We start from the raw sequence: 27,792 nt of genomic DNA, 5'->3' as shown, positions 1-27,792 counted from the left end.
CTAAAGAAAGTGTATCAAAAGTAAGTGGTTACAGTATTGTATTTCCTGCATAGTAGCATATCACAAGACAAAGAATACCCTAAACTGTTCAATGTGACAATTTTTATAATCATAGCCTACTACTACAACTGACTCTGGTCTGTGTCTCACACTAAATTGTTTTTGCAAAAAAATAATGTAATAAACATGAAATTAACCAATTTTATTTACAAATTTCACATTATGTATGTATATAGTTATCCTACAATACATTTAGCCTTTTTTATAATAGAAGCATCTCTACCACTGTGTGTCAGTGTTGTAGACGTTTGTGCACACTGTAGTACTGCCTAACTGTGAGAAAATGCACTCCTTTGACTTCTCAGTCATCCTCATCACTTTTCTTGTCTGCTATTGCTGTGTTTTTTTCCCTATCACTCTCTGACTTCTGACTGTTTCGGCTGTGCTGGCCGCTTCTATAGCTTGGGCTGCTCTGGGAACTCTTGGGCCTTTTGATGATGTCACTCCCTTCATTCTTTTCATCTTCCAGGGGCAAGTAATGCTCACTGGCATCTGAGTAATGGTCATCGTCATCTGAGTAATGGTCATCTGAGTTATCTCCATCATCTGAATAACGCCCAATGTCCTCCCTCTCCCGCCCTGCTTCATCATGGCCTCCATCCTCATCTTCCTCTTTTTTGGACTTTAATCCATCTTTCTCAGCCTCCTGCTCTCCTTCCTGTTCTTGGTCAGCAAAGCTGTCTTCATAATCGTCTGGGTAGTCATCCAGGAAAACCATGTTGTAAATAGCCGGTGTATCTGTCTCATCCTTTTCACTGAGAAAACAAAATGAATAAACACTTAACACAAAAAAGATAAACCATGGTATTGTTGAATACTCGTTTCTGATTGGCATTTTAGAGTGTGCATTATTTCAGCACGGTAGAATTCAATAGCTTTAGTTCATTCTTACATGTTCTATGTTTGAGCTGCTTTTGAACGCAAAAGTCGAATTGAAAACATTATTGGCATTGTTGAATTATTTTTTTATAATAGCAAACTAAGGGTGTGTTCGTAAATTCAATCTGGAGTGCCAGAGTGCGCTCTGGACGTTCGTAAATTCAGAGCGTTGTCAGATTGTGCGTTCGTAAATTCAGAGCGTTTCGCTCTCGGAGCGTTCAGAGCGCACACCTGGACGCTCTGGCGGAGGAGTAGGGTTAATCCGAGCGTTCTCACCTCACAACCGCAGTCAAGCACCCAACCTAACTGGCTAAAGTTAGCTAGCTTGCTAGCTACTTCCAGACACAAATGAGAGATCACCTCACTCTGACCATTTTACTCGCCCTAGCAGAGCTGGTTAGGCTGTTTTCATGTTACCCAGATCGTTGGTGACTGTAACTGTGCTGCTGGCAACAATTTCATAACGTTTTTTTTGCCGACGTTTACTGACACCGGCCATATTCCACCTGTGTTGAGCGTTTGTAAATTAATCAGTTATTCTGCGCTTAAACTGATGGTTTGGCTAGCTAAACAAGCAAGTATGTTTGATTGGTTACCAAGGCAACTACTGTAGCTAGCTAGTAAACTTCCTAGCTATTTCAGTGGATTTTGAACACATTTCTTGCGGCAAATGTGTTAAATTATAGCCATGGTATAAAAAGGGATAATAAACTCGGGGCTCTATGCGTTCTCTGGAAAATAATGCACACCTTCCACGTCGTTCATTATTTTCCACTGAACGCATAGCCCCTCATTGATTATCCCTTACACATGGCTCAACTCCTTTGAAATAATATTTCTATTGATTATGAGGAACTTTACGACTGTGTTAAATATGTTATGTATTATATGTCTATTCACTATTTATCACCATCTAAGACTGTAATACTGAAAACAAGATCTAAGACCACAGCACATGTGATGAAGTAGGCCTAGAACATGTTTGCAATGTGATACTGTATTGTCTTTGTAGAGATTTTGACTAATGAAGTATAAATGTATCATTCACCGTCATTGCGCCAAAAGTCTACCTTTGTTTGGAGTCACTGGAGAAAGAGGTCCTGCATGCAGATTCTTGGCCACCTGGCCACTGGGACTTGGGCACCTTGCCACTGACAAAGTCCTCACTCAGTCCACAGCCTTGCAGGGTGTCTGTGTAGCGCTTCTCTGCAGCGTGTTTGGCATTCATCTGTCAACAGACAGAAGTGAAAAATAGCATACACCATGACCAGTTATGGGAAAATTGTTTATATATTTATTGTGTGAATGAGTGGTTTGAGGAGATGAGGAAACGAAGCCACTTATAACTACTGAAATGCAACCCATGTCATGTCACTCCACAACTCACACGTGTGTGTGTGTGTGTGTGGGCCGTTTCAGGCTCACCTGTGCGACCTGCTCCAACAGCAGAGGCCTCCCCTTCACTCTCTCCTGGATCTCCCTCATCTCTTCCTTGTACTCCTTCCTCCGCTGAAAGTCCTGCTTCCTGTTTGAAACATACAGGCAACCTTTCACCCCTGTGATCCCACAACCCTCAGCCCTACAATAACCCTCAACCCTAACCTATTCAACAAAACATCACTTTTACAACGGCAGCTTACTGTTACTGATATGCAAATCATTCCTAAACAATTACTTGAAACTAAAATTGGGATAAGGAACAAAAGGGTATCCACACATTAGTATGTTTTTTTTGTATTTTATAAAACAATGAAGAAGAGATCCATCTATATTCTTCAAAATAATATCCTAGAAAAAGAGTCACAATTGAGACTATTGAGGCAATGTTCCATTCAGTCTTTAGGTTTGCAATTCCACTCAATATTTTCATATGAAAAGACCCAGACATCAGATAGATCAATTGTTAATTGTTAGGGGGGGGGGCTGTGGAGTGGGTATTCGTACTGGTCTCAGGTGGGGTGAGTTTCTTGGTTGCTACAAGTATAATTGTAATGTTATGGGTTTCCATATGGGTACCTGAACTGCTTGAGCTTGGACTGGTTGGTCTGGGAGAGGGGCACGTGAGCGTCGTTGGCTTGGGCGCACTTCGAGACCACCTTTGCGAGCTTCTTCACTCTCTGCTTCTGTCTCTCACTCCATCTCTCCTCCTCTTCCTCTGCCTTCTTTCTCTGCTCAAGCACCTTTCTACTCAAGGAGGCAAGGCAGTCATCGATGACAGGGAGGCATGGGTGGAGGAAGGACTTTGTCAAAAGGGAAAATTAATGCCAAGGGCACTAGAAGTAGGACTAGGGGGGTAATAATGTCAGAGGTTGGGCATTTGCTTGTTTTGGAGCTGGAAGTGTTTAGGAAGTCCATAGGGTATAGGAAGTCCACAGGATTCAACAGACAAGGGTTTCAACTTTTAGGGCATAACTATTCCTAAAAAGAGCAACTAAAGGTCTTCTGAAGCTCTGACTAGCTCGTCTAAAAAGGAGACACCAATTGCTATTCTATGTGGGTAGTACCTCACGGCCTCTTGGCGTTTTTTGCTGGCATCGGTGACTTTGGCAGGCAGCTGTTCCAGACTGCCTGAGAGAGAGGAGCAGAGGCTAGAGTTGTGTGAGCGGACGGGCCCAGCTGTGCTGACATAAGGCCAGCGCTTGGCCCGGGGACTCATCTGCTCCTTTTCGATGTCGGCCAGGATCCGTTCGCGGTGCGAGGGGATCTGTGACGTCCGGAGCTGAAACGGCTCGCACGTCGTCAAAGGCTTCACGTCGCGCCGGCTCTCCAGCTGCTTCTTGAACCTCCTGTAGCTGGCGTCGAAGTCGGGCACCTCCGGGTTTATCTTAGGCCTGTAAGGGGCGCTGTTGTCATCCTCAGATCCAGCGGTGTCCCCCCTGGCTTCATTCTTGGCCCGCTTCCTTTCGCTGAGGTGGCGTGCCAGCATGCTGGGGGGCATTGAGGCGCTGTGGAGCAGCTCCTGGGCCCTCATCTGCATCTTGATGGCACGGTACAGCTGCTCCTCCTTCAGTTGCTCGCCCGACGCCGCCTCGTACACCGCCTTGGGCACGGGCTTGGCCCTGAATGATCGGACTCTCTCCTGGCTGATTGGCTGGAGGTTGCGGAGCTGCTTCTCTCTCTGCTCCCTCTTGAGACGTTCGCGCTCCAGGAAACTGAAGGGCCGCTGGGTGGCGCACAGACGCTGCTGCTCCCGCTCGCGCATGGCCCGCCGCGCCTCGTCGCGTTCGTGGAGCTCCTCGTAGAGGGGCAGGCGCACGTGGGCGGGCACAGAGCTGGCACGGAATTTGTGCTGGCACTCGGTAAGCTCCTCCAGCTGCTTCCGCAGGGCTGCGTTCTCCAGCTCGATCTCTGACCGTGTCTTGACACCTTTTTGGCGCTTCTGGTTCTCCCGCAGCGTCATGTGGAATGGCTTGGGGACGGTCACTCTGGGTTTCCAAGGCTCGTGTTTGACATCTTTGCGCCCTTGCTTCTGGTCCTTACCCTTGATGCCTTTCTTGTGGCCCCCAATGAGGCTCTGGAGGGAGGATGTGGACGGGTGGCGCTGGCGAGGCGACAGCTTGAAGTCCTGCCACATGTTCTTGATGTGCTCTTTGGGGGAAGACTGCAGACCCTTCTCCACATTGTTGTCGACAGCACCTTCCTCGTCAGATGTGTCTGACAGCCCAGAGCCCCTCCTCAGTTCCAGAGCTGAGTGGGCCTTCCTCAGACGCCTCACGGGCATGGGGCTGATCTTCAAGTACGATCTGGTGAACGAACAAAGACTTTGCACCATTAGAATATTCATTGACATGTTAAAAATGGTAGACGCTGAGTACAGTACACCCTCCAGGAGCAGAAATAATCTACCCTATCTATCTTGGTGGTTAATTAAGAAAAACAACAAATTCCAAGCAAGAGCAACAACACACCTGTGTGCCTGTGCCCCCTTCACGTTTTCCGAGGGTGGTGCGTCTTTTAGCTCCAGCTTCTTGCGGTACATGCCCTCTAGCTCGGCCATGGTGCGGAGGTGGGCCCTCTTCAGCTCCTCCAGCTTGCGGTAGTACTCCTCGTTGGAGAAGTAGAACTCACGCAGGTTGATGTGGTCCCCCGTCACTCGGTAGTCTTTGATCATCAGGGGGCTACCCTTCCCGGGGGCATCCCCATCACCGTACTCAGACCCCGAGTCGTCATACTGCAGCTGAAAAGTCAAAGAAAGTCATGAGGAAAATGAAGCAACAAAAAACATTTATGTTGTGCACGGATTGTGGAGCATGTGTCTGTGGAATCCATTCCATACAAATAATAAATGTAGCCTACAAAGGACACTATTGGTCAGTAAGCTATTGGAAGCGAAGGGTATAGGATTGTGGCTGCAAGGAAGAAAGAGCCTTTCACCTGTATTTCTATGACTTTCAGATATTTCTTGAAGGGGTGGCCCAATATGTGTTAATATGCCAAATGTATGGACGTGTATCATCATACATCAGATTAGAACATCAACAAATCTAAGAGTAGTACTGATGACTGGACATATTGTAGATGGTTAAGGCATAGGTCTAATATGAAGTGTGTAGAGTAGAGCATAATATGAGATGGCTACTTGAGGCCTAAGCTCATTATCCCCAGCTCTGTGGGTTTGGATGACCTATCCATATGGTCACGCTCAGAAGGTGGGTGATAATGGACGGAGTGGGTGTTCGACTGTTACACTAGCTGCTCTGCCTCCAACCATCTCCATCTTTTTTGTTCAGGTGATGAATGGATGAGATCAAATCATACATTTACAAATATTAAGAAAATAAGTCTAAAGCTTGGACAAGCAATTCTAACGAGCATCCTACTGATTACAGTACAAGCCAGATCAAAATGAATGTACTTTATAAATAAAAAACTATTAGGAGATGCCCAGATGTAGGGCAGATCCTTGTCCAGTGAGGAAAACAAAATGGGATTTGAAATAATGTTGTCCAAAGGAAATTAAGCATTTAGGATTACTGGCACTGTGACATCAGTGTAATCTAGTAAAGGAGGGAAGCCAAAAATAGGCCAGTAACAAATTATGCAGGTCAAATCCCCTCCCACAGAGGCAGGTTGACCTGAAAACAGTCAGATCTCAGTAGTAACATTTGAGAACAACATACATTTTATGAGAATCCACCGACATAAGTAAATGCTTGACCTGAATTTTCCCAATCTTTAACATGAGTCTGACATTAAAGATAATATTAATTCATGGAATCTCCACTTAATTTACTTCACTATCCAGTGTCATAGGATTGTATAGGCTATACGTTAGGCCTACTTACATCAACTTAGATGTTCGGTAGCAATGTATCATAAGTTGAATGCACTAATTTGTAAGTCGCTCTGGATAAGAGTGTCTGCTAAATGTTGTAAATGTCTGATCAATATGTTTTATGAATAGGCCATCTAGCAGATCAATGAGGGAGGACCAAAGAATTAGCCTATTATGGAATTTAGAACCATGAATGTAAAAGGAAAAAAACATGTAGGGTTTCTATGTGCAACTGGTGTTCCATTCCTCTCCAGATCAACATAATGAATGAGGGTAACATTGATCGATTGATTAGTGGGATGAATGGCATCTTGGCAAGTGTTGGATGGTGCTTCAGTCCTCTGTCCACCAGTATGATGTATTTCATCCAATAATTTCAGAATATTTCTTGATTGTTTAGCTCAGCTTTCAAATACAAAACTCATCTGCCGATATCTTACCTCTTTTTCGTAGTCTCTATTGTGAACATGACCAGCTGCTGACGAATATGGAAGAGCTCGCTGCCTTTCGTACAACGCCAACCGAGCCTTGGTGTGTGGGTCTACCGGCGTTTTCAAACAGGAGGTAACCAGGACGTTAGCGCGATGGGCATTCGACATTGTTTCCCCTGTTCCTGCTTTCTTTGTCAAAGTTTAATTTAGTAGAGACGCTACAACTACTTGGCAAACGCTATCAAAAGCACAGAAGGCGCTCTCCCGAGCAACAGCGTCGCGTGGTTGTGAAGGAAGTGACTAGCTGTTTCAGGAAGTGAAGAGTTAACGGACCAACATGGCCAGCCAGTTGCCTCAAACTACACTGAAGAAAAATATCAACGTAACATATAAAGTGTTGGTCCCATATTTCATGAGCTGAAATAAATGTTCCCAGAAAATTTCCATATGCACAAAAAGCTTATTTCGCTCAAATGTTGTGCACAAATTTGTTTACATCCCCGTTAGTGACCATTTCTGCTTTGCCAAGAAATGGATCCACCTCACTGGTGTGGCATATCAAAAAACGGATTAAACAGCATGATCATTACAAAGGTGCACCTTGTGTTGGGGACAATAAAAGACCACTCTAAAATGTGCCGTTTTATCACAACACAATGACATAGATGTCTCAGGTTTTGAGGGAGTGTGCAATTGGCATGCTGACTGCATGTCCACCAGAGCTTTTGCCAGAGAATTGAATGTTAATTTCTCTACCATAAACCACCTACAACAGTGAATTTAGCAGTATGTCCAACCGCAGACTACGAGTATGGCGTCGTGTGGGCGAGCAGTTTGCTGATGTCAACGTTGTGAACAGAGTGCCGGTGGGGTTATGGTATGGGCAGGCATAAGCTATGGACAATGAACACAATTGCATTTTACCGATGGCAATTTGAATGCACAGATACCGTGACGAGATCCTAGAGGCCCATTGTCGTGCCATTCATCTGCCACCATCACCTCATGTTTGAGCATGTTAATGCACAGCCCCATGTCACAAGTATCTGTACACAATTTTTGGAAGCGGAAAATGTTCCAGTTCTTCCATGGCCTGCATACTCAGACATGTCACCCATTGAGCATGTTTGGGATGCTCTGGATCAACAGCGTATTCCAGTTCCCGCCAATATCCAGCAACATCGCACAGCCATTGAAGAGGCATGGGACAACATTCCATAATTAGCTAGTTAATTTATTTCAATTGACTGATTTCCTTATATGAACTAACTCACTCAAATCTTTTGAAGTTGTTGCATTTATACTTTTGTTCAGTATACATGCAAAGTATATGGGGAAAGTTGCAACTAAACATTGTCAGACCATGAAATATGACAGCTCTCAAATTCTAGCAGTATCTTTAAAATGCTCCCGTAATTTCCCCACCAGATTATTCATGCCAAAAACATGGCATTTCTTAATCCTAACACTTTATTCAATTTCTAAATTGATAACTTTCAGGCTAAGGTTTTTATAGGCATAAAATAAACTAAGGTTGAGCGCATGACCCACAGATTGATTTATGTATGAAAATGTAAATGATCATGGTGATATCTTATCTACCCAAACCAGGGTTGACAGTTGACTGCCAATACCACCTGTCGTTAACACCATGCCGTTGGTGTCATGACACTAGCCTGAGATTTAAAGATTAACTGCTTGTCAGTGGAGTCAGTCACTGAGGGAGCCCAAGGAAGTAGTAAACAAAAAGGCACAAAGACAAGACATGGAGTGTCAAAAAAAAAAGTAGTAACATTTATTAAATTACAGAACGCATCAACTACAGAGGACTTCTGGACATACGGGTCTTAGCAAGCAGCCGGTCCTATGATTCCTTGTGGCACAAGCAGGTGCAGTAACACAGGTTGGGTTCTTGCTACATTGACAAATCTCCTTGCAACTCCTTATCGGGTGTTCACCTGCAAGACAAGGGGAACATCGTATTACCTTACAAGGACACAGTAGAAGTGAAAAGGGGGGGGGGGGACGGACGGACTTTCAATGTATATAGTGTTGTGCCTTTCTGCTGCTGTGTTCCATACAAGACATAATGCAGGTTGAATGAGATGGCAGATCTCCACTAGTGACACCATAGGGTGGTCTGGTCTCTTACCACATCGTCAATCTTGAGGATGCTGCGGACCGTCTCGGTGGCGAGGGTCAGAGCGCTGACAGACACCAGCAGAGGCTGCACCACCAGCTCCTCCAGAATGTTGGAGATACCGCCCTGAGAGAGGAATGGGGAGATCGTTACCCCAGGGGTGTTTAACCAGGGGTGAAACATTTAGAATGTTGCAGATAGAGATGTATTGAGTGGAAACGAGTCAATTCCCTATTCTACATGATAGACAATCACATATCTGGTACGCAACTGTAGTCATGTAAATCTTCATGACAAAAACTGTCAAAATGGAGGTTCTGTATCCAAGCTGGTGATTGGCTGGGCCACAAGGGACTACAGTCAATGACTAGGCAAATAAGTTTACTGCAAGCACTCTAGTACACCAGGACAATGAGGTGTTGTCAAGGCGTGACTCTAGCCTCACGAGACAATCACATTTGTTCTAAATCTGAATGTTCAACGTTGCATCCTGAGAACCAACTACGGCAGAGTGAAAATAAGCATAAAATCAAACAGAATCCAGGAGAGCGTGGCAGGGCTGTACCTTGCGGACGTTGATCCCGGCAGTCTTCTCGCCTTGGGCGTGCCTATTGCGGAGCTCTGTGACAGTGGAGATGGGGTTGAGGCCGGCATTCTCGGCCAGTGTGGATGGCACCACCTCCAGGGCGTCTGCGTAGGCCCTCACGCAGTACGCCTCCATGCCTGGCAGCGTGCGGGAGTACTCAGCCAGACGCAGGGCCAGCTCGATCTCGGGGGCACCGCCACCGGCGATCAGAGCCCTGGGAGGAAGAGAAAAGGCATCAGTCAAGGTGAAGAGATGAAACAAAATGGGCTTTTGCTGCATTCTGATGTTAAACAAACTGATGAAAGCAAATATCAAATAGGATGTGGTAGAGCTGATCAATAGGGACAAAAATCCATATTGCAATGAATTGATTTTATTAATATGCTAACGATACTTTTACAACATTGATGTGAACCACAGTTTGTATTACCCCTTTAAAAACAAATAGTTTAAATGTTGTAGCTATCAATTGTCCTATTTACAGTCACCCATATTAGCAAACTTTTTTTTATGTCAAACTTCACATCTCTAGTATAGGCTACTTATCATAATGAACGATATCCACAAAATGCCCACAATAAGTGGTCGGTATAGATACTTTTCAGTTTATTTTCAGATTAGTGCAGATTGAGTGAAGGATACAGGGATTGAAATGCACCCCACTGATATAGATAAGTTAACCAAACAAGGAATTTATTGAATGCATAGAAAATGGTTTATAGCAAATGACTGGTTAGATGGTATTTACTTAGATACTTTGGTACCCACTTCTTTTCCCTCTTTCTTCTGTTATAAAAGAGGGCGTTTTAGATCTGACAAAACTGGATAATATCAAATGGTTGGTTTCAAGGTCAATTGGGATCGATCACAAGATCTGTTAAGCGCGTTAAAAGGACAAAGTGCACATCCTTCACAGCCATTTTAGGTGTAGTTGCAGTCCTTCAGAGGAGTGTGTTCCTCTCAACAGGTCCAGAGCCAGGGGTCAAGCCCCTGACCCAGGTTTGAAGAGAGGGTTGCTCTGCCCCTCAGAAATGGCCACTTGTGACACGGACAGCCACGAGTGGGCAAAGCTTAGAGGGATTGGTGCTTACTTTTCTATGTAATTATTACACATCTATCACTGCATGAGTCTACAGAGGCTAGTGTTGGTCAGACAGCTGACCAGAATGGCTGCAGTACCGTACCTCTTCTTCACCAGGCAGCGGATGACACACAGAGCGTCGTGGATGGAGCGCTCCGCCTCCTCGATCACCAGCTTGTTGGAGCCGCGCACCACGATGCTCACAGTCTTACCGGGGCTGGTGCAGCCTGTGATCTATGGAGAGGAACAGGCCAGAAAGAAACAGCAGGAATTCACTTTCAATGGGAAATGGAGATCAGACACATGCCAAAGTTCTTAGAATAAGCTTTTAGAAAACATTCAAATTGATATTACAACAAACATTTACAGCAAAGAACTTTCACATTTTCATTTATGGAGGTTGGAATACACATAGGCTACATGCAATCCCTAAAATCGTCACTGTTTTCAATGACCATTTAACAAATAACAAGGGTATTATCATTAGGATAAAACATGGGTATTTTGACGAGTCTTTTCGCCACACGCATAGTTGTGATGGAAGCAAGAAAGCAGTCCCGTAGCCAAGCCTTGGAGAGATTAATTGAGCCAGATTGAGTGAATTAGCATACCTTGACCAGCTTGCCAGAGCCATCCAGGCTGACCTCCTCTGCCAGCTCGGCGGTGCCCATCATCTCTGGAAGGAACTGATCAATGTGGGCGATGGGCTTGGTGCCAATGGTCTGTAGGGGGGCAAGGTTAGTTCAGCTTCAACAGTCAGCATTTGGCGGTTGCAGAACATGATCTACAAAGTCAAGACCAATACAATGTTATTTTGTTTTACCTTGCAGATGAATTCAATGTCCTCCCTCTCAATCTCCTTGACCACCATGATCTTCATCTTGTTCAGGAAGTGGAGGGCCAGATCGCTCAGAGCATCTCTGAAAGAAGTGTGGGACTATTATTTAACCATGTCTACCTCTTCACGTCATCCAGTGATCAAGATAGCATAAATAGAGATGCAGACAGAGGACCACCTATGGGAAGAGTCTAATATACAGATGAACACATGGTAACAGTGCCAATACTTGCCCTTCTATTGATTACACGCACAAATGCATTTCTAGATATTGTGTGGGCGATTGGCCAAAGTGAATTGATTACGTTACAGTGAAGTGACGGTAATGCATTGGGTGTTACCGGAGGATGGACTTCTGGATGAGCAGGACATTGCAGCCCGCCTTCTTGATCTGTTTGACCAGGTTTAGGATGTAGGCGCGCTCCTCGCGCAGCACACGGTCCATCTGGGCATAGTCCGACACCACTATCTGGTTGTCCATCTGGAGACAACACGCGAGAGGGACCACAAAAAAACACATTGCGATATGGAGAGACAAAATAACAAAACAATTGTAAGAAAATTAAATGATTGAGGGTAACAGATAAAATGCTACAGTAGTCCACCATAACATCAAGGACACTGACTGACGTACATGGAAGTCAATTTCACCGAGACATAAACAGTTAGCGATTCTGATGGTCTTACGTCGGTTTTGGGCGGGGACAAGCAGAACTGGATGAGGGCGATCTTGGCCTTCTCCACACGGGACACGCTGGAGTTGACCACCTTTTGGGTCAGCACCAGGCCGTCCACCAGCTCACAGTCATCAATGGTCCCACTGCAGAGAAACACACAGAACATTATTATGGGCGGGAAATCTGTCTAAGGGCAGCAGTAGCTACCTGGCTGATTCCAAACAAAGGCTCTTGGACCAAGGCAAAATCATTAACGAAAAAGTGCAATCATTTGCGTTGTCGATTGAGATCAGTTTCATTTGTCTAGCCATTGATAAACACTCAAGTAGGACATTAGTATTGATTTGTTGCTGGTTACACAATTTTGTTTTTGTTGTGATACATTGTCAGAAGGTGACTGGCAGGGAAAGCAAAGTGGAGCCATTCTGCTAATTGACCGCCTGAGATTGATCTGGCACATCAGACATGTCCACGTCCCCACAGAGAGAGAACTGGGGAGTGAAAATGTGCCTATCCAAACTGACCTTCAACTGTTGGAAGCTGTCAGAAGCTTTAGGAAAGGTATGGTATCACACTGATCCTACATTAGTAGCCTATGGTATACTGCTGGATCATGTTCATTAGGCACCAACTGGCAGAAAAGGAACTGCTAAAGGGAGGGATTACCTGGACTTTTCCAATAAGAAAATGTTCCGTTGTAAAACATTTTAACATTTCCTGTTGCATGCCCTAATGAACATGACCCAGAAGTCAATCCTGCAAACAACCCTGTTTGTAATCCTAACTAAACACTTACATTTTAGTCATTTAGCAGACACACTTATCCAGAACAATTTACAGTAGTGAACACAATCTGGACCCACCACCCTTCCCCTCCCTCCTCACCCCAGCTTCTTGACAATGTGGATATCGTGCAGGTCCACGCCGGTGGCGGTGGCCGGGTCGATGACACGCATCACGGCGTCCACGCTCATCGGTGCTAGCAGGCTGGAGTACTGCGACACTACCTTGGAGCACAGCGAGGTGGTGGCGCTGTTCAGCAGTGTCTCACGGTCACTTAGGAGCACCGGCTGGCTCATGGCCGTCAGCACCTCCACGCCCTTGTCCACCGCCTTCTGGAACGACTCCGAGATAGTGGTGGGGTGGATACCTGGTGGAGAAGCAGAGGACAGGCAGTTAGTATTAAAGCTTTAGGATGCAGGGACTCTGTTAGATTAGAACAGATTCTGGTCTAGGAGTTTATAGTGTAATCCAGTGGTCAGCAAGCCTGGTCCTGGAGAGTGTCAACGGTGCCGGGTTTGCCCTTTTGATAACTATGCCATTGGTTCCACGTCACTTACCCTTCTGAAGCAACTTGCCGCATGCATCAAGTAGGGCACCAGCAATCACCACCACCGAGGTTGTGCCGTCGCCAGCCTCAATATCCTGGGCTTTGGACAGCTCCACCATCTGAAAGACAAATTGGCAAAACATAGCGTCAAACTCCTTTCAACAACAAAAATTGTAGATGACAGTGCAGACACTTGGGAACATATCCACAGCTCCTTTCTCTTGAACCTTACCATCTTGGCTGCAGGGTGCAGCACCTGCATCTGTTTCAGGATGGTGGCCCCGTCATTGGTGATGGTCACATCACCCTTCCCATCCTGAATCTGTAAGAATCAATTCCTCTTTTAGTTACAGACAAATGACCAAACCTTGAGAGATGGTGAAGAGAAGTCAAGACAGATGTTGATGTAAATGGTTACACTTAATTACCATTTTGTCCATGCCCTTAGGGCCAAGGCTGGTTCTGATGCATTCAGCAACAGCTGTCAAACAAAAAAAAATCTGTTACTTCAACAAAGAGGACCCGCCCCTCTAACATTAGGATACCTTTTATGGACAATGTTTACTGCTTGACTACTGAGGGGGACAAGACCCCAAAATATTATATTGGTTAAAGAGTACATAAATGGATGCTCATGACATCAGTACAGTTCATTTTGTCAATTGTTGGTCCTCACAAAGCTAGGGTACAATAATGATGATCATCAATGGGGCGGCAGGTAGCTTAGTGGTTAAGAGCGTTGTGCCAGTAACCGAAAGGTTGTTGGTTCTAATCCCCGAGCCAACTAGGTGAAAAATCTGTCGATGTGCCCTTGAGCAAGGCACTTAACCCTAATTGCTCCTGTAAGTCGCTCTGGATAAGAGCGTCTGCTAAATGACTAAAATGTAAAAAATGTAATGTAAATCTGGCCACTGATTACTAGATAGCGCACTAATGCCAGTCACAGTGTTTGGGGCTGCATGAAGGGTGTAAAGAACATTGATTTGCTCTATAACAGATTCTAACTAACTAGGTACCAACTTGTGGCTAACTGTTGCCCTGCCCAGACTGAACCAGCAGTAGCATCCATTCATTATCTCCCGAGTGGCGCAGTGGTCTAAGGCCCTGCATCGCAGTGCTAGCTGTGCCACTAGAGATCCTGGTTCGAATCCAGGCTCTGTCGTAGCCGGCCGCGACCGGGAGACCAATGGCGGCGCACAATTGGCCCAGGGTAGGGGAGGGAATGGCCGGCAGGGATGTAGCTCAGTGGGTTCGATTCCCACGGGGGAATAAAAACAAAATGTATGCACTCACTAACTAAGTCGCTCTGGATAAGAGCATCTGCTAAATGACTAAAATGTAAAATGGGAGTGTCGCAGCAGCTGATGGTATGACAATAGTCTGGGGCAAACACAAGCGTCAGAGGTAGTTATTTATTCGTCCAACAATGATATACGAATACTGTATTTGTAGTTTACCCTTTCCTGCGGAGATGTTACTGAACCGAATCTGTGCTGGCTTGTCACGGTCCACATATGCCCCTCGTCCTTTGTTTTTCATCCCACCACTCAGCATCTTCGGCGCAGCCATTGCTTCAGGCATCCTTAATTATTTTCGTCAGAATATGTTACTAAAATACTTTTGATGGGGACAGATGTACCCCAAAACACGGAAAGGGCTGATTGGCCTCAGATGGGTTCAGATTCGGATTTCTCTCCTGCTCTGTCCAGAACCTTCCAGAGCCACCGGTTACGACTCTTGTAGAAAAAGGACCCGCCTGTCAACTTCGACGTCGCTTCGAAATGACGTCTTTAGCTGTCTGACGATTTGCCATGCGGGTTTATATGTGGGATGAGACAAGGCTAGTAGAGCACTGTGCGCATCAAACTAGCTTTTACTTGTACATTTTAACGAATGAATATGTATATACAGTCATGTAAAGGTACTTGTAGTGATATTGTATACAATTAAAGGGACCTGTGGTGTTGATCAAATTGATCAAATCCACCCTCATCAACAGAGTAATCTATCTAATTCGACTAGTTGTGTCTACTTCTGATGACGTCTTGTTCCTGTAGCGTTAGCTGCATGCTTAGAAACCAAATGACTGAACCACAGAGTTTCTAAACTATCTTTGACTGAACTGTGTTCTCGCTCTACATAAACATTTGATTGTCTTACAAATACTGTAATTCATTTGCCATTCAAGGTAGGGTTATGACTTGTTGTTTTTGGCTCGCAAGCTTGTGCTTATTTGTATTCTCAGATAAAGCTATAGCTATTTTAGGAACTACAGTAGCGAGCTAGCTGCATAGGCTAGCTGCACATCATAACATCAAATGCAGCAACATCCACACAGGACTGCGAGTGTGACCTAGTGCTAGCAATGGGGACACAGGTCTCAGAGCAAGCAGCTTTGTAGTGCAAAGTGTGCTTGCAAGCTTAGCTTCAGCTACCAATGATTGTAACCTCACCCTACAGTATGTGATATGTTATGAGCATGGTGATGTGCATATTATATTACTCTTAGATAACTTACAGTAGTACTGATTCTACTGAACTCTGTCAGCTAACTGGGTTTGCCAGACATACATTTTCTTTCAACTTTCTTACTGATCTCATTCATCTATGATCTCTGTCCATTTTACAGCTGTATTATGTTGCCCCTGAAGGAGAAAGATAGACCAATAGTGAAGAAGCTGCTGGAAGCTGGATGCTGCGCCCGCTGTGTCCTGAGGTTCTGCTGCTTGGGGGTGCAGTCGGCCTACCGCCAGTCTTATGAGGTCAGCGCTCTTGCTACATTAGATTGTCTTTGCACTTAAAGCAGGGACAGACATACAGACATTTCAGAGATACAAGTGCAAAGACAATTAAGTAGCTCAGCTGGTAGAGCACGGCGCTTGTAACGCCAAGGTAGTGGGTTCGATCCCCGGGACCACCCATACACAAAAATGTATGCACGCATGACTGTAAGTCACTTTGGATAAAAGCGTCTGCTAAATGGCATATCATATCATAAAGTAGCTCCAACATTCTTCTTTATAGGTAGCCTCGGCTTCAGGCTTCGCGTGAAAGATGCTACTTTGTAGGCAACCTATGTATTCTCCTTTAGAATAATTGTGACCATGATCTAACTTGCTGTCATATATTGGGTGAACTAAACTGCTGGCAGACATTTTAATATATTTTTTGTTGCTGAATAATGTGTTTCTGTTTGTCATGCTCAGGATACAGCAAAGGAGCTTTGTGCTTTCATCACTGATTCAGAGAATAACCAATCCCAAGATGCAGCCGTGCTGGAGCAGCACACAGAAGACCCCCCTAGTAAAAAAATGAAGATGGATGCCGCGGAGACGGACGTCCAGTCAGAAGGCGACTCTGCCGTGGTTCCCACGGTGATGGAGGAAGGTGATGCCAAGCCAGCGGACTCGGACGTGTGTGTGGCGTGCCTGGGAGTTCTACAGGAGTTATGTGATAAAGCCTATGCCATAAAGGTGTGTTTGGTCACTATTAATCCTATTGCATTAGGAGCCACTTTTGTTTTACATGATACCTATGACTAAGTATGTCTTTAGGTGTGTCCCAAATGACACCCTATTCTCTATATAGTGCTGTACTTTTGACCAGAGCGGGACCTGGTCAAAAGTAGTGCACTATATAGAGAATATGATACCATTTAGGACACAACCTTGAAGATTAAAATGAAATGAAAGACCTTAGTACCTGCCTAGTGATCAAATACCTCATCATTAATCAATGCTCCAGACTACCAGAATCTGCCTCAAATACCACAGTTTGAGGCCTAGGAGGACAGAACCAACACTGGAATTTTGGGGGGATTCATGACGCTGTTTTTGTGTGTGTGTGTGCAGATATCGGAGGTGGTGAAGGCCGAAAACTACCAGTTTGACACGATGGTACTGTCCGTCTCCCTACCGGCCCAGCTGTCTGTCAGAGAGGTCAGTGGTTACATTGTAGGCCTTGGCTGATAACTGATGTCATGCAATTTTCTACCTATCAGCTTACAGTATATTCAAATAGTTTGTCTCAAAACAACTTCCATTTAATAGAAAAGTATGATTATTTCAACCTCAGTAGATTCTGTCATAGCCACACAGTCAGTATAGCCTGGACCCTAGTCGTTCTACACAGTGTGGTGTGTGGCAGTGCGAGACTACTATACAGTCAATAATGCAGTATCTTGTCCCTGGGTTGGCCATTAGAGGGCGTAGTACCTCATAGTTATTGGTACTGCTTCAGTCTAGACTCTAGAGTAGACTAAAGAGCAATTGCAAGAGCCGTTGTTTCTACAGATGTGGCACTCCCATTAGGGTGTGCATAATGGATGCTTGTAAACAGACAAGCAGTTACTCAGGATGTTTCTGAACATGTGCCCTCCTCTCTCTCTCTCCCACACTCCTACAGCACTCTTGTTGGCTGCATGTAAAGAAGGAAGTGAGGTAAGTTCACTACACCAGAGTGGCATCCATCTATCTAGCCTAATTTCTTTCCATTAAAGAAATCATTCTAATCCCATAGTATCATGACATCACTACAACACATTGAAATATTAGTGTTCAATACTATATTATGCCCACACATCTTTCACATGACCTTTTATAACGTCATGTCATGTCTTAACCCATAAGAGTCTAAGCCGGGGGAGGGGAGGGTGGGGTTCTACTAAGCTATATGGAATTGTTTTAAGAAGGTCATACCAAGGATCATTTAGCTATTTGATTTGGAATTTTAAGACCCCTTGAAGTATCCCAAAAATATATAAACACATTATTTTATCAACATTTTTATTTGGCCTTACTGCTGTTAGCCCATACAAACGCATTGAATAACAGATTCACTACATGGAACAACAGATAGTCCCCCCCAAAAAAAATCGAAAGGAAGTTTGTTCTGAAGTGTCTGTCCAATATCTGAGAGATATAAGAAAGATCAGAAAACATGTACCGTATTTGTTTTGTTATTTTTGGCACTAATTAGTCTCCATATATACTGCCACTAATTTTCTCAACTTGTACAGGGACTTTCAGACAAGTCTTGTGAGGCCTGTGGACGTCCAAGAGCAAAACATTCGACATATATGTGTTCGTGAGAGTCTCGCCCATATTAGTGTAGCCCAAACTACAGACAGAAGTTGGCAGATCTGCTGTACCGACTTCAGACGAGTCCCAAGACGCTTGTGCATCCAATGCAAAAAAAAACAGAATCTCTAGCATGAACTGACAGATTTTATGGGGATGTTTGTATTATGCTAATTTGATTTCCGCTGGGCGCGGACATTGACCTTAGGGTTTTTTAATACTTTAATTAATTACGTTGAATTTGTTACCAAACAGGGAGAAGTCTATGTGCCTCGATAAGGATGATGTCATCCAGGTGAAGGAGGCCTTCAAGTGGACAATGCAGGGTCTGGTGTCCAAAGAGCTGGGGGGAGTACCTGTGGTGACCAAGGTCAGTGACCCATGACCCGGAAGTAGCCATACAGTAGCCTCATTTGCTGATGGGTCGGACACCGCTGTTTAAAAATACTTGTCATACAGTTACTGTATAATGCACTACTTGTATCTATAGCAATAACCTGTAATAAGCTAGCCTGGTCCCAGATCTGTTTGTGGCCTTGTCAAGTCAATTGCTATCATTGACAAGAAAAACATGACCGGGAGTGGACATGGCGGCACAAACAGACTTGCACTCAGGCTAGTAATGTAATAAGTGTTCTCTTAGTAAACTTACCCTGGTAAAATAAAGGCAAATATATAAAATGTAAGTGACAAAATTATATTAATTCCTGAAAAGTATTTTATTCTTCATTTTTTTTGCTGAAGTTCATTCCTATTTTATTTTCCTCTTTATCCCACAGATCAGTCGACAAACTGAACAGTTTGAGGTGGGCGTGGGGTTCACACACCCAGAGACAGACTCAGACTGCCACTTCCTGTAAGTCCTCCAATCACACTCCTCCTCAGGGAATAGATAAGATGAATAGATTGATAGACAGCCAGATGGATGGAGGGATGGATGGACGGACGGTAGGAAGGACTGATTGACTTACAGATTGATAGATAGATTTGATAGGTGCTAAGGCATGGAGTACCCGCAAAATACATGTAATATTGAATGTAATGTAGCATTTTTATGAAACTACATACTACTTCCCTGCTTTATTCTTGCATTCAGGGCTGGCATCTGTTCAGACTGCTTCAGACCAACTAAGAACAAACAGGTGAGTGAAAAAGTCAATTGGAGCCATGTCACTTAACATTTGAGCAAAATGTGTTGTTGGTATAATGGTTTTGATCATTTCCGTAAATGTTTTTGTCCAATTTCTTTTTTGTTAACAATGGTGACATGCTGCTCATTCTTTTTCTTTCTATATCTCTCTGTGTTACTTGTCTTTTCTCTGATCTCTAGTTTATTGTCTCACAACAGAATGTCTTCACTAGAATGGCCGTGGTCAAAGCCCTCGAGAAGGTTTCTGATGAGAAGTTTCTAAAGTAAGTGTTCACGTTATTCATGCTTTCTTTGGACTGTTTCTCTATCTTAACTCTTTCGAGAAAACTCACAATCTAACTGCATGTATTTCTTAATGATATTTACTTTTTCTCTCTAGAAAGTTCCCCTGTCCCCCTACACGGCCAGCGAGCAAATGCATCGCTCAAGACGTCCATTGTCTTCACGTTTCTGTATTTGTGGCGGGTAAAGTTGTTTGACATCCCTTTTGGATGATTTGAACCAAAGGAGTGCTTTGAGATTATCAAGAGTGGGGTCAGTTCCCTTTCAATTTAGGGAATGTATTCAGTTGGGGGCGAATCCTAACATCCACTTAGGTAAGTTGAATTTTCACTTAGTCCCCCATTGACATCAATGCATGGCTAAGTAAAAGTTGGACTTAAGGAAACGTTAGGATTCACCCTTCATGCCTTGGGATTTGTCGGTTATTTACAATCCAATAATGAATAGTTGTTTTTAAGGGTTTGACTTGACTCTTTTATGTTTGTCCCTGTTTTTTTAGGGAGGTACAACAAGTTCTCCCGCACCCTGCCCCAGACCCCCTGGGTGATTGACGGAGAGAGGAGGATGGAGTCTTCAGTGGAGGAGCTAATCGCTGCACCCCTCCTCTCCTCTTTCCGGGCCGAGGGTGAGCGTATACTGGGTGGTGTTCAGAAGGGCGCACTGTAGCAAAACGTTTTGCAACGGGAAACAAAAATCTGTGTTCTTATTGGATGAGTTCATGTAGAACCTCCTCGTTTCGCTCTGTTTCTAAAAGTTTTTTCCCTACTGAACCTGATAGGCTCTACAAATTATTACCTAGGGATAGATAGACCATAGAGATAGAGGGCTGTTTTAGCATAGGCAGCGCCATTGAGGACTTTCACCATTTTGAAAGTAGTCAACTGGGAGGAACTTCCTATGGGTTAAGGAAGAATCACATGATTCCATCCAGGTCATCAGGACCAATCAGCCAATGGATTATACTTGTGAGCAAACATTCCATAACTGCAGGTGGCAGTAAATCGCCAACCTTTGCTTTATACCTGTTCAAACAACACACTACAGGTAGCAGTATGCACCCTTTCAGTTATTTTACCAATTCATAAAAGTAGTAGAAGAAGAAAATGGACTACTTCAAAATGGAGATGGCCTCAATGGCACTACCCATACTCTACAAATGGGACAGATGCAATGTCTATCTAAGTCAATGAGAAAGACAGATCCAAATGGATACACTGGTTAATTTAATCTGGATCTCAAGTAATATCTTTCTCCTCTTTTCCCTCTGGTCTTTGCAGGGTTTAATTTCTCCTCCTCAGGAAGGGAGGACGTGGATGTGCGGACGCTTGGAAATGGTCAGACACACAACATACATGTATGTTTACACATCCCCAGGCCTTGTTTCCGTCAATGTGAGGTGTAACGGAGGTGTCTGTATCTGCCTTTGCAGGTCGTCCGTTTGCACTGGAGCTGCTAAATCCTCACAGAGCCAGGTTCAATAAGGCAGAAGTCCGACAGCTGCAGGAGGTACACACACACACACAGAGTCTCTGCAGGGTCACACACACACACACACAGCGTCTCTGCAGGGTCACACACACACACACACAGGAATTGACCACAGCCCTATCTTTTCTTCTCACAGACCATCAACCAGTCCTCAGACAAAATCAGAGTACGAGATCTACAGATCGTTAGCAGGTGAGCAACGCAGTAGAAAAATGGGTCTCACTTCTGTCCAGAGACCTAAGAATGATGCTGCTGCTGTATGGCTGTTCATTTTACATTATCAATAGAAAAAGAATCTCTACAACTGAAGCTAATTGTAGAGATTGCTTTTCTATTGATAATGTAAAATTAACAGCCATACAGAAAGACTCATGTGAAGGTGAAATTACAGAGGAGGAACTTCTGGATGCAATTAAAGACTTTAAGTCCGGGAAAACTCCAGGGTTAGATGGCATACCAGTCGAGGTATACCAAACCTTTTTTGATATACTCAGAGGACCGTTATTAGCATGTTTTAACCACTCCTATGTAAATGGTAGATTATCAGACACTCAAGAAGGTCTGATTTCATTATTACTGAAACAGGATACAAGTGGAAAATATAAAGATCCAGTCCATTTAAAAAATTGGAGGCTCCTTACACTTCAGTGTTCTGATGCAAAATGTATAGCGCATAGAATAAAAAAGGTATTGTCGGACATTATTAATTCTAATCAGACAGGTTTTTTACATGGACGATACATTGGAGATAATATAAGGCAAGTACTGGAAACAATAGAACACTATGAAATATCTGGGAAACCAGGCCTGCTATTCATAGCAGACTTCGAAAAGGCATTTGATAAAGTACGACTGGGGTTTAAATATAAATGCCTGGAGCATTTCAATTTTGGAGAATCTCTTATAAATTGGGTTAAAATCATGTATAGTAACCCTAGGTGTAAAATAGTAAATAATGGCTATTTCTCCAAAAGTTTTAAACTGTCAAGAGGAGTGAAACAAGGTTGTCCACTATCGGCATATCTATTTATTATGACCATCGAGATGTTAGCTATTAAAATCAGATCCAACAATAATATCAAGGGATTAGAAATCCAGGGCTTAAAAACAAAGGTGTCATTGTACGCTGATGATTCATGTTTTCTTTTAAATCCACAACTTGAATCCCTCCACAGCCTCATAGAGGATCTAGATACATGTTCTAACCTATCTGGATTACAACCAAATTATGACAAATGTACTATATTACGTATTGGATCACTAAAAAATACAATTTTGACATTACCATGTAGTTTACCAATAAAATGGTCTGATGGTGATGTGGTTATACTCGGAATATACATCCCAAATGAAATAAATGATCTCACTCCAATACATTTTAATAGAAAGTTAGCAAAAATAGATAAGATCTTGCTACCATAGAAAAGTAGATACCTGTCAATTTGTGGAAAAATCACCCTGATTAACTCTTTAATATTATCCCAGTTTACCTATTTGCTTATGGTCTTGCCTACGCCTAGCGAACAGTTTTTTAAATTATATGAGCATTTTTTTTCCATTTTATTTGGAACGGCAAGCCAGACAAAATTAAATGGGCCTATTTATATAATGAATATGAATTCGGAGGACAGAAATTATTAAATATTAAAGCATTAGACCTATCACTAAAAGCTTCAGTCATACAAAAGTTATACTTAAATCGGAACTGGTTCTCTAGCAAATGAGTAAGATTGTCTCACCCAATGTTCAAGAATGGCCTTTTTCCCTTTATTCAGATTACAACCTCTCACTTTCTGTTATTTGAAAAGGAAATCATCTCCCAAATATCACTATTTCTAAAACAAGCCATAGAAAGTTGGTTGCGATTTCAATTTAATCCTCCAGAAATGACAGAACAAATAATGCAACAAATATTGTGGTTAAACTCAAATATACTAATTGATAATAAAACATTATCTTTTGACAAAATGTTTAAAAAAGTTATAATCTTTGTAAATTATATCATAGGTAGGACTGGTGGAGTTATGTCGCACATGCAGCTAACAAAAACATATGGAAATGTCTGCTCTACCCAAAATTACAACCAAATAATTGCAGCATTACCGCAAAAATTGAAGAGGAAAGTGGAAGGGGGAAAAGTAAGGAACTTGTCTGTCGGCCCTGCATTAAAGAACATAATTGGTTAAAGAAAATTGTGATAAATAAAAAAGTATACCAGTTTCATTTAAGGACCAAAGGATTGACAGCCGTCCCATATAGATTGCAAAATAGTTGGGAAGAGATTTTTGACGTACCGATTCCATGGCATAGTTTTTATGAACTGATACGCAAAACGACACCGGATTCAAAACTTAGAATATTTAAATTTAAATTATTATATAAAATTCTTGCTACCAATACAATGTTATTTATATGGGGGATACAATCTTCGCAGCTCTGCAGATTTTGCTGCAAAGACACAGAATCATTAGATCATTTGTTTTGGTACTGTCTATTTGTAGCTTGTTTTTGGACACAGGTCTAGGAATGGCTAAAGGATTGCAATATTTACCTGGAGCTAACCCTGCAGATAGCACTACTGGGTGATCTGAAAAGTCATAGTCAATCGATCAATAATATAAAAATTATTTTAGCAAAAATGTTTCTTTTCAATTTACAATCTGTAGAAACAATGAGAATAGAAAGGTTCAGAACTTTTGTAAAACATCACAGTACAGTTGAAAAATATATGGCAAATAGAAATCCAATATGGATGATGTTAAGAGATTAATGGGTGGTGTTGAAGGATGGGACTAATAACAACTAACAACAACTAATAACAACAAGATAACTAATGTAAAGCATACTGTGTCCATAATAAGTATATAGGTTATAGGTTGAGAGCTTTTGTGAAAGAGCACAGTTAGAAAGATATGGCATATAGAAGCAAACCGGATGGACATTATGAAAATGATCAGAGAGGTTGAGGGTAGAGGAAGTTCAGGAGTAAATACAAACAAAATAGAATTATTGTAAAATTGACTGTGTCCATGAAATGTATATAGTATGTATAAGCTGGAAGTAGAGGCCTAAGCATTGTTGTTCACTAGTGTACTTCAATTAGGGAAGGGGTGGTGGGGTTGGAAAGTAATAAAGGGAAATATATTTTTTAAAAGGATATGTATATGTGTATGTATTTATATGTATGTACAGTGGGGAAAAAAGTATTTAGTCAGCCACCAATTGTGCAAGTTCTCCCACTTAAAAAGATGAGAGAGGCCTGTAATTTTCATCATAGGTACACGTCAACTATGACAGACAAATTGAGAAAAAAAGGTCTACAATTTTGTTTCTGGTGTCCTTTGACAGCTCTTTGGTCTTGGCCATAGTGGAGTTTGGAGTGTGACTGTTTGAGGTTGTGGACAGGTGTCTTTTATACTGATAACAAGTTCAAACAGGTGCCATTAATTAATACAGGTAACGAGTGGAGGACAGAGGAGCCTCTTAAAGAAGAAGTTACAGGTCTGTGAGAGCCAGAAATCTTGCTTGTTTGTAGGTGACCAAATACTTATTTTCCACCATAATTTGCAAATAAATTCATAAAAAATCCTACAATGTGATTTTCTGGATTTCTTTTCCTCATTTTGTCTGTCATAGTTGACGTGTACCTATGATGAAAATTACAGGCCTCTCTCATCTTTTTAAGTGGGAGAACTTGCACAATTGGTGGCTGACTAAATACTTTTTTCCCCCACTGTATGTGTATGTGTATATTTGCGAGAGAAAAAAACATATGGGGGATTGGAAGTGATGCACATAATTACATTGATGGAAGTTACAATCTAGCTGCAATATTAAAGCTGATCTACCCCCTAAAAAAAAAAAAAAAACCTGACGGGTCATACGGTGTGTGGGTGTGTGTACGTGTGCAGAGATGCTATGGGCCACATGAAGGAGGGTGAGGAGGACAAGACCAAGTCGTACACCGCCCTCATATGGACCCAGAAAGCCATCGACAAAGACGACATCACGTTCTTAGAGGAAACCAAAGTGAGTGTTAAATGCTATCTTTAAATGACATTATATTTGCATTTAAAGTCACACAGCAAATGTGGTTAAACATCTTGGTTGTAGTTTATTTTATGGTATGTGATTTATAATCTTTGGTTTGCTCATTCAGTGTAAACAGTACCTTAAAATAAAGTGCTGCCTACCTACGGTATGTGTTGATAATCTTTGGCTTGGTCATACAGGAGTTGAAGCTAGCTCAGAAAACGCCACTAAGAGTGTTGCATCGCAGGCCGCTGGCCGTCAGAGAGCGGGTCATCCACACCATGAGTACACGCTTCCTGGACGCGCATCACTTCCACCTGAAGCTGCGCACGCAGGCAGGGACGTATCCTTTACAGCGAGAGAAGCAAAACAGTGTGATACATGAATACTCATACACACAAACCCACACAAGGGAGGTATTAAGATTGAGATACATTCACATTGATATACACACACAATAACACATTAAAAAATGATAATGAACGACTCACCAAATGTTAGTACCTTAATAGCTGTTCCCAGTTACATCAAGGAGTTTATCCACGGAGACTTTGGTCGCACCAAGCCCAATCTGTGTGATCTGCTGAAGACTGAGACGGATATCCTAGAGCTGGACGTTGAGGTGGGTATTTAAAAAAGTGGACAATAATGTATCTACATTTTTGTGGGATATTAAAATAAGACTGATTATTGTATTAAAAATAGCGAGACACTGTTGAAAAGTTCATTCATAATTTAAAGGGGTAGATAAGCGTTTTTACATATTTCAATATTTGTTTCCTTACCTTGAAAGCAGTCTGTCCATTCAAGCTAAGAAAACCAATATCGAAAATTGCTGAACTATGATTAAACGTGATAGAACATGCAGGTGTTTCAAAAGGATTCTGATGAGTTTTGTCTTTCTCTCTGTGTACGTTCCTCAGTCTGTAGATGTGGACTGGCCACCCTCCATCCCGGAGTGAGCCTCTTCTCACTGATGCTGTTGGAGATGCCAAAATGACCCCTAGTTCTGATGGGCCATACCTTCACCTATTGGGCCCCCACCACCACCAACTCAGTCTGTTTAGCTCAGTTCCACTGATCTCTATATGATATGGATGGTGTCAATATATTTGTGTTTTACTTGAGGTCAATACAGATTATGTTGAAATGACTGAGGTGAGGCCTTGAACTGATCTAAGATATACATGGCTTTGAGAGCCGTAGCAGGGACTGGGTGTGAATGGCACAGCTGATGGAAATAACAACAATCCAAGTTAATTGCGCTCACCTGGTGTCCCAAGTCTGAATTAGTCCCATATTAGGAGAGGATGAAAACCAGAAGTGTTTCGGCCCTCCAGGACAGACATTGAACAGCCCTGTTATAGAGCATAGCGGTAGTATATGGTCAGTATTTTGTGTGTATTTTCCTCAGTTGATTTACAGAGATTTTTGTTCAGCCTTAAAATCAATTGTTTACCCATGGATTGTCCCATAAGCAAAAGGAGAGCAATGCTATACTGTTTTTTTGTATGAATGAAAATATTTGAATGTGGTGTCTCTTATCAGCATAATGTTCCCAAATAAAGGCCTGGGTAATGTTCAGTTGTGCACACAACAGACAACTCTTTGGAACAGAAAACCAAAAATGTTGTTTCATATTGGACAAGTCCAGGTATTGTGCTTTTCCATCTAGACTTACCCCCACACCAGTGTGTCACCAGTGTTTTATGTTAAAGAAAAACTTCAGGATTTTGACAATCTACTTCCCCGGAGTCACAGGAACTTGCGGATACCATTTTTATGTCTCTGCGTGCAGTTTGAAGGAAGTTGCTAACTATCGCTTCCGCAATTGCTAACTAGCGTTAGTGCAATGACTGGAAGTCTATGGGTAGCAGATACTCCTAGAATTCCAGTCATTGCGCTAACGCTAGTTAGCATTGGCTCGTGAAACTACCTCTAGCTTCCTTCATACTGGACACAGAGAAAATGGTATCCACTAGTTCATGTGACTCTGAGAAAGTAGATAAAGGGCCTCATTGCCAAAATCCCCAAGTATCCCTTTAATGTAAGCTCTAGTGTTGTTTCCACCAGGAGTGTGACACTAAAGACTTGTAGCGAGCAAAATCACAAACCTCTGCATCATTCAAGACTGTTGTTTTTTGAGGTGTTAAAGTTAATCGTTATGTAAAAGCAAGCTAAAAAAGTACCCAGGGCCTCCAAGTCAGAGCAGGTCCGTCGGAGCCATGGCCCAATGAGACACTGGTGCCGGCCAGCGTATGTAGATGGAAAAAGAAAAGTCTGACCCATTTGGGTAAAACACTGGGGTAAATCTGTCAGTGGAAATGCGCCAGTAGTTTCTTCCTCCGTTTCAGTTTTATTTTGTTTGGTTCCTAATGAACATGACCCTGGATGAGACCCTTGCTGAACATTGTTTAGGGCATTGCTTTCCAAAGGGTACACACTCATTGAAATATCAGAAGGGG

General features: G+C 42.9%; 3 protein-coding genes across 3 annotated transcripts; 1 reads left to right on the top strand and 2 right to left on the bottom strand.

The window, feature by feature from the left end:
* Positions 1–361: 361 nt before the first annotated feature.
* LOC311130357 (protein FAM161A-like) lies at positions 362–6,813 on the bottom strand (the record flags this gene model as incomplete). Its single annotated transcript, XM_084163082.1, has 7 exons — positions 362–815; positions 2,010–2,167; positions 2,365–2,464; positions 2,956–3,123; positions 3,444–4,682; positions 4,848–5,116; positions 6,655–6,813. 7 exons carry the CDS (start codon positions 6,811–6,813, stop codon positions 362–364), a joined length of 2,547 nt encoding a protein of 848 aa, XP_084019208.1.
* A 1,600-nt stretch (positions 6,814–8,413) lies between these two features.
* On the bottom strand, positions 8,414–15,093 carry cct4 (chaperonin containing TCP1, subunit 4 (delta)). The gene is made up of 13 exons (XM_084163925.1): positions 14,755–15,093; positions 13,726–13,778; positions 13,530–13,619; positions 13,308–13,416; positions 12,853–13,117; positions 11,978–12,110; positions 11,632–11,771; positions 11,276–11,372; positions 11,064–11,174; positions 10,556–10,686; positions 9,351–9,585; positions 8,798–8,911; positions 8,414–8,603 (listed from the first exon to the last, which is right to left on the bottom strand). The coding sequence occupies exons 1-13, from the start codon at positions 14,876–14,878 to the stop codon at positions 8,589–8,591; spliced, it is 1,617 nt and encodes a 538-aa protein (XP_084020051.1). The 5' UTR covers positions 14,879–15,093; the 3' UTR covers positions 8,414–8,588.
* A 254-nt stretch (positions 15,094–15,347) lies between these two features.
* Positions 15,348–26,911, top strand: pus10 (pseudouridine synthase 10). Its single transcript, XM_084162923.1, has 18 exons — positions 15,348–15,485; positions 15,927–16,059; positions 16,504–16,770; positions 17,149–17,235; positions 17,702–17,736; positions 18,631–18,745; positions 19,155–19,231; positions 19,472–19,517; positions 19,724–19,788; positions 19,905–19,990; positions 20,307–20,432; positions 21,085–21,141; positions 21,237–21,313; positions 21,432–21,487; positions 25,207–25,324; positions 25,528–25,670; positions 25,850–25,949; positions 26,251–26,911. Exons 2-18 carry the CDS (start codon positions 15,934–15,936, stop codon positions 26,287–26,289), a joined length of 1,620 nt encoding a protein of 539 aa, XP_084019049.1. The 5' UTR covers positions 15,348–15,485; positions 15,927–15,933; the 3' UTR covers positions 26,290–26,911.
* The last annotated feature ends 881 nt before the right edge of the window (positions 26,912–27,792 follow it).

The sequence above is a fragment of the Coregonus lavaretus genome (assembly GCF_964263955.1).
Source record: "Coregonus lavaretus genome assembly, chromosome: 6".
Classification (NCBI taxonomy): domain Eukaryota; kingdom Metazoa; phylum Chordata; class Actinopteri; order Salmoniformes; family Salmonidae; genus Coregonus; species Coregonus lavaretus.
The sequence above is the reverse complement of the archived record's forward strand: the minus strand, read 5'-3'. Positions and strand labels throughout refer to the sequence as shown.

What these genes read in the sequence shown, in the direction of transcription:
- cct4 (XM_084163925.1), bottom strand. Translation starts at nt 14,878, where the DNA reads ATGCCTGAAGCAATGGCTGCGCCGAAGATGCTGAGTGGTGGGATGAAA. An exon ending in ATCCAGAAGTCCATCCTCCG is followed by an intron (nt 11,373 to 11,631) that starts GTAACACCCAAT and finishes CACTTCTTTCAG; the next exon opens with AGATGCTCTGAGCGATCTGG. An exon ending in CGCTGCCTGGTGAAGAAGAG is followed by an intron (nt 9,586 to 10,555) that starts GTACGGTACTGC and finishes TCTTCCTCCCAG; the next exon opens with GGCTCTGATCGCCGGTGGCG.
- pus10 (XM_084162923.1), top strand. Translation starts at nt 15,934, where the DNA reads ATGTTGCCCCTGAAGGAGAAAGATAGACCAATAGTGAAGAAGCTGCTG. An exon ending in CCTACCGCCAGTCTTATGAG is followed by an intron (nt 16,060 to 16,503) that starts GTCAGCGCTCTT and finishes TGTCATGCTCAG; the next exon opens with GATACAGCAAAGGAGCTTTG. An exon ending in TGTGCGGACGCTTGGAAATG is followed by an intron (nt 21,142 to 21,236) that starts GTCAGACACACA and finishes CTGCCTTTGCAG; the next exon opens with GTCGTCCGTTTGCACTGGAG.